Raw genomic sequence first — 10,459 nt, 5'->3', positions numbered from 1 at the left:
CGATGTTGAGGTGAGTGTTGATGACGTCATGGATAAAAAGGGCTTGACAGCAGCCACACTAAAGACACGAGGAAGAGTCTCGAGGCTCCGTGGATCATCCGCTCATTCTCTGGTTCACTCTGAGCCTCGTGGCGGCCATTTTGTTCTCCTCCTGTACTGGTTTCCAGTCTGCGGTCAGTGCTCCGGGTTCTTCTGTCTGCTGGGATTCAGGGACAGTACACTTCCGGTTTGAGGGACAGAGACAGATGGTGATAAAGGACAGGTTGTTGTCTCTGGGTGTCCAGTTATAGTGGAGCTGTTATCAGCTCATGTTTTGTACACATAACTTGTGATCTTCAGCTGATACAGCACTCCCGAGACCTGTGTCGAGCAAAGGGGGCGTGTCCAAATGAAGCCCGTATCGTTTTTCAGGATATCACGTGACCAAAGACAAACGAGGCCCCGTTTCTCTGGAATCACGCGACTGCCTCGTTGTGTGATTCGAGTCGGGAAATACATTTTGCGTGATCCGAGGTGATTCTGAAGATCGTTAAGTGCAGAGGATTGAGTGACCCAGTCACACAAGCACTCTAACCTTGTGTGGACACGCACACACACACGTATATGTATATATACGTGTGTGTGTGTGTGTGTGTGTGTGTGTGTGTGTGTGTGTGTGTGTGTGTGTGCACTTCATTGATATACCATGTTCAGGATAGATTCATTTCATCTGGCTTCACAATACGTCATAGGGGGATTCTGACGTAATCATCATCATTAAGCATCATTATGTGTATGCCAGATCCACTGACATGTTGCCCACATGTAATATCACAGTAGGACTGCTGAACACCAAATGACCAGCAGATGTCAGTACTCCTAAATGAGCTGTTAAACGGGGCTTCATGTGATCGGCCTTTTGGCGAAGCAATCCGCCTGAAAGATTCGACACATTGACGGGGCTTCATCACACCATCACTACACGTAACACTGACTGCTCTGTGTGGTTTCTTCATGGAGATTTTCCTGCGCGGCACATTTCGTGATCTCGCGAGAGCTTGCAGAACGAACAACAGGCTTGTTTGCGATTATTTCTTTCTTTATTATGTAGTTACAGTGCTGAGGAATGACTGGTTACATGTAATTAAACTACAAAATAAATATATTTACCACAATTCTAGGTCTGAGAGCAGCCTAAATGTTGCAAGAGTAATATCAAAACATCAAAGTCACAATATAAACTTAATATCTCAGTGGAAACAAATCCATCATGTCAATAAAATAAATCATATTCCTGACATCACAGCACTGAGTGAAGTTTAGAAAGAACACAGACATCAGTCCTCTCTGCTGCAGGTCACATTACCGCCAGTAAGTGTTCAGATATGACACAAAAGGAGCTAAACTGTTAGATATAAATGGTGTTGTTGTTGTTTCAGCTAGTTAGTAACAATTTGCTATTAGTTGTGCTCATTTACAACATAATATTAGTGGATGGGGGAGATATTTTTATTGAAAAAATCTCTGCTCTTAGGCCATCTGCCTTCTCTTCTGCAGGCCCTAGCTCTGATCTCACCGTTCCTCCTTTACATGCTGTTTTTGATCAGTTTGAGCCTGTATCCCTCCCCTCACTGGCCAATGTAGTTAAGCATCTGCGACCTACAAACTGTCCCCCTGACAGCATTACCTCTCGTCTTCTTAAAGAGGTATTCAGTATGGTGGGCTCTGTTATTCTTTTATTTATTAATTCCTGCCTTAGCACCGGATGTGTTCCAGCTGCTCTCAAACATGCCATTGTGCAGCCTCTTATCAAAAAGAAAAATCTGGACACCTCTGTGCTGTCTAACTTCAGGCCAATCTCTAAACTGCCATTTTTTGTCCAAAATTTTAGAGAAAGGGGTTTTTATTCAGATCCAATCATTCTTAGTGGCCAGTGACATCTATGAGAAGTTTCCGTCTGGCTTTAAACCATGCCATAGCACTGAGACAGCACTGCTGAGAGTTTTCAATGATCTAATGGTAACTGTTGATTCAGGAAACCCTGCTATGCTAGTGCTCCTTGATTTGACAGCTGCTTTTGACACTTTTTCTTTGTTATGCCGATGATGTTCACATCTACCTGCCTTTAACATCAAAATCCAATGATTCTGTAAAGACACTACTTGATTGCCTAAACGATGTTAAATCCTGGATGACCGCAAACTTTTTGAATCTAAATGAAAACAAGACTGAAATCATAATGTTTGGATGTGGTCCAGCAGATTTTCCTGCTGGCTTTCTGGGCCCCCTTACACCAAACATCCGGTCATCAGTGAAAAATCTAACTGTCCTGTCCTAACTTCGCTGCACTGGCTCCCGGTTGCTTTTAGAATAGATTTTAAAATTTTATTGTTTGTTTTTAAAGCTCTCAATGGCCTAGCCCCCCAGTACTTGACTGAGCTCTTCCGTATCCACGCTCCTGCCTGAACATTGAGATCTTCTAATCAGCTGCTACTGGTCACCCCCAAAATGAGGCTAAAAACCAAAGGTGTCCGAGCCTTTGTGGCGGCAGCCCCTAGGCTCTGGAACAACCTGCTCTGGCACATCCGCTCTGCGGGATCGATTGAGGTTTTTAAATCCTCCCTAAAGACACACCTCTTCTCCCTGGCTTTTAATCGAGTTTAAATGGACTTCTGGCAAAATTTTAATTTATTTTATTCTATTTTATTTTATTCTATTTTATAGCACTGTGTTTATGTATTTTAGTATTTATTTTATTTATTGTAATTCCTTCATTGTATGGGTCACTTTTATCATCTGTGCTGCTTTTAATCTGTACAGCACTTTGGTCAACCCCGGTTGTTTTAAATGTGCTCTATAAATAAAGTTTGAGTTGAGTTGAGATTTAAATATTTTCTCCATGTTTCCGTGTTGCTGATCAGGTGTATTGATAAAGTATTGACTTTTTCCTCGTGGTGGCAGGAGGAGCGGCTGCTGCAGCATGATAATAAATTACACCAAAACATAAACAAGTAAGCTAACACCTGTAAAGTCAGAGCTTCTCAAGACTATACTTGTCAATACTTTAGCACAAGCTTCACTTATCCGTGTGGACAAATGAACATAAGGTTGTTGTTAGTTAAAACTGTAACGTGGATAATGGCTTCATTAGCTTCCTGGAGTCCCCACAGTCCTGTAAACTGGTGTAAATAGTTTCAGCACATGAGGACCCACAGCAGTTCAGTTCAGGGTGGAGATGAAGACTCTGACACTGATCTGAGCTCTGTTTGTGTTTGTTGCCATGATCAACAGACATTCTCGAAATGTTATTTATGGTTTTAGATACCTTGTTCCACTGTGACATCTCACTGACTCTCTCTGTTTGTCTGTTGCTATAGAGACAGAGAGCAAGTGAGGAACTCCAACATCATCAGAGAGCTCACACTGGAGACAAACTACACAGGTGTGACCAATGTGGGAAAACTTTCAAACGCAGGTATCACCTGAATAATCATCAGAGTGTTCACACTGGAGAGAAATCATACAAGTGTGACCTGTGTGGGAAAAGTTTCGCCAGAGCTGGTACCTTAAAAATCCACTACGGCATTCACACTGGAGCCAAACCATATAGCTGTGACCAATGTGGAGCGGCTTTCCTACATAGGAATCACTTCTTTGCCCATCAACGTGTACACACTGGAGAGAAACCATTCAGCTGTGACCAGTGTGGGAAAGTTTTCGCTACTCAAGGTAGCTTGAGAGTCCATGAACGTATACACACAGGAGAGAAACGGCACAGCTGTGTTGAATGTGGAATGGCTTTCATTAGGCGAAACACACTGACTCGTCACCAACGCGTTCACTCTGGAGAGAAACCCTACTGGTGTGACCTCTGTGGGAAAACATTTGCCCGGGGAAATGCCTTAGAGGTCCATCGACGTACTCACACTGGAGAGAAACCGTACTGGTGTGATGAATGTGGGAAAACTTTCATTGCATCAAGTGAACTTCGGGTGCACCGACGTGTTCACACTAGAGAGAAACCGCACAGCTGTGACTAGTGTGGGAAAGCTTTCACCTGCCAAAGTATCCTGGAAGTCTACCAATGTACTCATATTGGAGAGAAACCCTACAGCTGCGACCAATGTTTGCCCCTTTGACCAGCCTCAACATCCACCGCCATGGTCACACCGTATTGTTTTGAATATTTCTCAGAGGCAAGCTAGCTGTGTCCTCCCACCTGATAACCAGAGTTCTGCAGTCATGAGGTTGAAAAACCTGTTTCCAATGATTGATTGATGGTTGGACTGATCCAATGATTCTGGTGAGATGAACAGACTAAAATCTTATTAGATATACAAATTTTGACAAAGTTTCCCTATGGGAACATAATTTGTTGATGAAAAAAGGTGACAATATCGGTGTATAATGACTTATGATATTGTGATATTATCGTATCCTGGGGCCTGTCATGATGCCCGCCTCTAGCATTTAATAAAATATGGCTTTCAAATGACTAATATAAAACATGTCCCAAGGAGGAGGAAGACCATGACTGTGCTAAAAAAAATTATGTTTTTTGTGCAGAGCAGAATAGTGGCCAAAATGACAGGGTTCCCACAGTCATGGAAAACCTGGAAAGTCATTGAATTCACAGTCTCTCTCCAGACCTGGAAATGTCATGGTATTAGTAAAAATCATTTCAAGTTTTGGATAAGTGATGGAATTTTGTTGTGTGTACAGTAATCTTTGGCAGATAAAGTTTCAAGTAATGTAACAAAATGCTGAATTTTTTAATATATTTATTTATTTTTGTCGCTGTTGATGTAACGTAGCTCTAATATACATCAATGCGTGATGTTTTGCAAACCATCGTGTAAGTTTCTTCATTTTCTCACTGCGTTTTGTCTCCCTCCATACATCCAGGCAAGCTGAAATTATGTGTGATTGGAAGGCCTTTTTTTCTTCTGAAGGACGTTGTATTGAGTTTGTCCATACTTTGAAGTATTTGAAGTGAACATAACAGACTATCAGGTCTTGCAAAAGGTTACTGCTTAATTTTCATACAGTAGTTAACTTCTTGAGAAGTGTGTTATACAGTTCTGTTTGTGTTATGTGTTGTAAATGGTTTTGTTTTGAGTCCTTGAAAAACCATGGAAAAGTTTTTAATTTTTTTTTTTTGTTGCTGAAAATGTGTGGGAACCCTGAATTTAGTTGGAGTGAAACAAAGTCTGGATACCTCGCCACATTTGGAAAAGCGCTCTATTTCAAACACCTGCTGTCAGAGACGTGTCCAGGCAAATGGGGGAAAATTTTATGGAAAAAGTTTTAGGAATTAGTTGGCAAAAATGTGTGGGAACTTCGGACTGCTGTGTTGTGTTTTTAAGATTTGTTAGACCTCTGCTACCTCCCCACATTGGAGTTGCAGTCTTGAGTGTATTTCCACACTGGTGATATTTCTTCGTAACTAAGTCTGAATTAATATGAAATAATCATTAAATCAGGCAGTAATTCAGCGTGCGTTAATTAGCACATTTTTTTTTAAACTTAAGTGAACACCCACTTTTACGTGACTGAAACACAGGAAGTTTTTAATTTACACTTTTAACCTTTGGTTTACCATGTGACCACACTACCATCTAGTGACCATGGATGGTTACTGGAATATTAAAAGTGTCATATTGTTTAGGGATCAGTGTTTATTAAATCTGCAGAGTGGTAAATCCAAGTGTTTGCCTTCTGTTTTATTTGTAGAGATACTGAATATTAAATTCTGCCAGTTACAGTCAGCTTCTGATGAAACTGACAGGAGAAGGTTATCATGTGTTTTGACTGTTTAGATGACGAGTTTCCTGAGTATTTGTTGTAATAAATCAATAAATGCATTTTTTTTTTAAATGTTGTTTGTCCCTTTTTTCAGTCTGTGTCCCCTCTCTAAAATTCAGAGGTTTTTAAGGGTCTGTGAACGCAGCCCGGGCGGAACTCTTTATGATTTCTTTTGTTCCTCAGTGACAGTTTGAGTTGTGGAGTGGATAGTTGATCATATCTGATCAGATCAGACCGATGGATGAGAGGAGGTTTTTGAATCTGTTGAGGTTTGTTCAGACTGAGAGTAAAGATTCTAGTCGAAGCAAAGAGATGCAGATTCATTAAAGATGGCGCCAGCTGAGGTGAAGACAGGTCAGCTCAGCTCCACACCACTCCTCTTCTCCATCACTACTCTGCCTCCCTGATGTTGTTTCTGGAGGTGAGGTTCATCCTATGGTTTGGGGTGTTGGTATCTTAGTGGATAGTGCCGGCGCCCCATGTATAGAGGTGATGCCTTGCTGCAGCGGTTGCGAGTTTGACCCCGGCTTGCAACCCTTTGCTGCACTCTCTCTCCCCACCTCACACTCTTCACTCTGTCCTGTCCATTAAAGGCAAATGTCTTTTCTAAATAAACTTCCTTTTAAACAGGAAATGTACATTTTGTGCTCATGAGATGCACACAGTCTTTTTCAACATAAACTTCAACGTTGGTAAAACATCTCAGTTATTTCCTTGTGCAACATGGTTTGACTCTACATTTGTAGAGGCCTCCTGGGTGAAAGTCCACCAACCAACCCTCCCTCCCGCTCTACAGGGACATTACTGCTCCTTCTATTAAACAGTTACCAACAGCGCCATATCTTACCGCCATATCTTCTGGTAATGTCACTTTAATTAATGTCAAGTTGTCACGACAAAGACATCTTCTGGTAATGTCAACCCGGTTAACGTCAAGTTGTCATTATAAGGACATCCCAAACAAATTTAATGTCAAGTTGTCATGACAAAGACATCTTCTGGTAATGTCACTTTGATTAATGTCAAGTTGTCATAATCAAGACAACCCAAACAATGTCAACTTGTCATTACAAAAACCGAATGACACTTAATGACAGCAGTCATAAACATTTATGACAAGTTCATAATGTTCATGACAAGTTCATGACCGTGTCATGTCACTCTTATGTACCGGTTTTTGTTTGGTCTTAGAAGTTGTGTAGGTTATAAATGTTACTGTATATTACCTGCACTTTCTTTCTTATAGCTAGACAATGTGTTGATAACAGCTCATCAAGGTGTCCCATCTCCATTATTTCTGATTAACTGCATTTTTATTATCTGTGTTTGTGAATAAATTGTGTAAAATGAAATAAAATGAAATGATTTATTCTGAGTTATTTCATTTCTTTTAGTGTATGATGACAGTAAAAGTGTATTTGTTGCACTCTGGAAAACAGGGATAAATGATCACACAAGTGATGCAGTGTTTCCTCAACCAGAGCTTTAGTGAAGTGAGGCAAACATTGCGCGCGATATCTCTTGTATGAGGGCGCAGACAAAAAAATAATCGATCCCAGAGGAAGACAGAGATTATTATAGCTTAGTTTTTAACTGTAACAAATAAAACCAACAATGAAATGAATAAGAGATTATGTAATATTTTAACCCCTTCTTAAACATCTGATGAGTTTACAGTTTTAAACCGTTTTTTAACTCTTCACATTTACTGTTTTTTAACTCATATTTATAGTGACTTTATGGTCTTTTTAATCACATCTCAGCCCTTCTTTTTTATGAATTGTTTCTTTTACCTATATGAGCTTTTTAACTTCAACAGGATTTTAGCTTATTGCTGATTAATATATTACCTTTTTTTAAACTATTACATATTCATTCACGCCTCATGGGACTGAACATCCAGTGAACCAATCAGAAACTCTTCTCTGAATTTAATTCAGTATTTATGATAAACCGTGAAAAGTAAATCTGAGTTTTTTAATAAGATTTATCTGTTACAGCTGCAACACGCTACATGAAACGTCACCATGGAGTCATTACAGGAAGCTTTGTGTCTGTGTCCCACAATGCACCGCACTGTTATGGATTGTGCTGCCTATCCAACATGGCGGCTCCTGACTGCGTCTTCCACAGAACTCTGACCCGGTCCAGATCCGGCCCAAACAAGGTCTGAACCACCACCACCACCACCACCACCATCATTATCCTCATCATCATCATCACCATCATCATGATGATTGTTTTACTGATCTATCGCTGTTGCATTTGGCGCGTGTTTCCGTCTCCACCCCTCCTCTGAGCTCGGACTCAACATTAACCAGACTCCGTTCAAATATCAACCGATTTAACGTCGCTTTGCTCAGAAGCAAAAACACTTCAACTAGACTCTTAATGTTCTCTGAATGAGGAGTTTCAGGTTTCATGTAAACAATCCGTTTGCTTTCATCTTAACAATAAAACGCGCGATCTCAAGAACCCGCCTGTTTCCCCTCTCAGTCTGCTGCAGTGAGAAAATTCACATTTCATGTCTAAAAACTCCCGTTGAGTGAATTATGGATATGCCGATTTCTTCACAAGATGCTAAAGATCTAGAGAGCTGCCCAGCTGTGTTGTAGATGTGTTTCTGTGAGCCGGTAAATCCGACCGATATAAATTACCTAAAATTTAAATGGAGTTTGGTCCGAGTCAGAGAGCGCGCGGTTCAGCTGCCTGTCACCTCTGCCACTCAGCTTCATCAGTTAAATGAAGGTTGTTATTAATTATGTTATGTTGTTCATTAATCGTCATCACTAAAACCAACAAACATGTTGTTACATCTGATGTATTGACAGTTCAGTTATATTTTCTGTATCTGCTCTGAATGTTGTTTGTCTGAGTGTCTAAGCCGGTGGATATTTATCTTTTTATTTATTTATCTTTGAATATCAGAAACACTCTCACTGAAATCTAACATTTGTGATTACAGAATATAAACTCTTCTTTTTGTCATAAACCGGCCACAAACAATAACATGCGTCTCTTATATTCCTCTGACTCGCTGTTTCTGTTTATTCTGTTTTCTATCATGTTTCTGACTCTTTGTTAGTTTTTGTGCTGGAAGCTTTTATTGTGAAAAACTTAAATCGTTTACTGACTCACATTGATACCGTCAGTGTTTCCTACTAAAGTTCTTCAGGGTGTCCGCAGGTGATGATGTCACAGGTTCAGTTTTACTGATTAATCTCTAGGTTTTATTTTGTTTGTTTGTTTTTTGTCCCATTCGTTTGTCTCTCAGGCGTCCTCGTCCTCTCCTGCCGTCTGCAGGGAGTTCCTGTGTGTGGTGGACGTGCAGCGGTACAGCAGAGACCAGGGATCCTCCGTCTACTTCCCCCAGGCTGTCCTCAACGGTCAGACACTGCAGGACAAGACAGACAAACAAAACAGGACTAACAAAACAAATAAACCACAAACAAAATTGACACAACATAATGAGGCCAAAACAAAACTGGGCAAACAGAATAAAACAGGAGAAACAAAATAAACAAACAGGTCAAACGAAACAATAGTAAGATAAGATACACCTTTGTTGATCCCACAATTGACAAACAACTGAGTACAAACAAAACAAACTGGAAACACTAAACAGGATAAACAGTACAAACAAAATAATAAGCAACAGAAACAAAACAGACATGTAAAAAACTCAGAACAGTACAAACAAAACAAACAAATAGGACAAACAAAAGAAGCCAACAAACAAATCACTACCAATAAAACAAACAACACAAAGAAAACATTAAACAATTCAAACAAAAAACAGGTAAAAATAACTAAACAAAACAAACAACCAGAGCAAACAACACAATCAAAACAGTGTAAACAACACAAAACAGGACAAACAAAATAAACAGGCCAAAAAAAAAAACAGTTCGAGCTAAAAATACAAACTGGATAAACAACAAACAAAGGATAAACAAAACAAACAATCAGGACAAATTCACGACCACAACAGGAAAAACAAACAAACAGGAAAAACAAACAAACAGGACAAAGAAAACATCCCAGGTCATGAACCAGTATAAAACAGGAAGGTCGACACTTTGTTTCCTGTAACTGTTTCCAGAAATTCTAACATGTCCTCTGCTGCAGCTGAGCCTACTGGGGCCTGTATCACAAAGCGAGATCAACCTTTCCTGGGTTACCCAGACCTATCTTGGGTTGACTAACCCTAACAATGGCAATCAGGATAATCGGTATCACAACGCTGGATATCAACTCGGTAACTCAACCCAGGGTTGCTTTATCAAGAACCGTGAACGCGCACGCAGCGGACCAATCACAATCATGAGAGAAGCGCAGCGTCACTGAGCGTCACTGAGCGTCCTCACAGAGCGTCCTCACAGAGCGTCCTCACAGAGCGCCTGTGAGGGGAAAAAAGTATTTCTCATGTGAGGATCAGAGATTAATTCTACTAAAATATGAGGAAGAGAAAAGCAACATTAGAGAAAAGGCCAACACAGTGGCAGCTGCAGGAGGAGGAAACATGCGTTAAATGACTCATCACTGGTTCAAGTAGCTACAGTACCTGTACCTGTACATCTGACACTGATCACACCCTTGAATCCCATGAAATCAATGCTGCGCAGATGAACTGCGTGTATTACAATTATCGTCTAACATCATTGCGTCTGATAAA

The 10,459-nt window shown here is 40.4% G+C and overlaps 1 protein-coding gene and 1 pseudogene across 3 annotated transcripts in view; both read left to right on the top strand.

Annotated features, from left to right (window-relative positions):
* Positions 1-5,853, top strand: part of LOC126404356 (gastrula zinc finger protein XlCGF17.1-like) — a 124,222-nt pseudogene extending 118,369 nt beyond the window's left edge.
* A 1,998-nt stretch (positions 5,854-7,851) lies between these two features.
* Positions 7,852-10,459, top strand: part of si:ch73-71d17.2 (RPA-related protein RADX) — a 13,499-nt gene continuing 10,891 nt past the window's right edge. For all 3 annotated transcript variants that reach the window (XM_050067422.1, XM_050067421.1, XM_050067419.1), the window contains exons 1-2: positions 7,852-7,951; positions 9,059-9,170. In XM_050067422.1, coding sequence (XP_049923379.1) covers positions 7,889-7,951; positions 9,059-9,170 — 175 coding nt within the window. In that variant the 5' untranslated portion in view covers positions 7,852-7,888. The remainder of the gene's footprint in view (positions 7,952-9,058; positions 9,171-10,459) is intronic.

Source organism: Epinephelus moara, chromosome 17, assembly GCF_006386435.1.
Source record: "Epinephelus moara isolate mb chromosome 17, YSFRI_EMoa_1.0, whole genome shotgun sequence".
Taxonomy (NCBI): domain Eukaryota; kingdom Metazoa; phylum Chordata; class Actinopteri; order Perciformes; family Serranidae; genus Epinephelus; species Epinephelus moara.
This window is presented reverse-complemented; position numbering and strand designations above follow the sequence as displayed.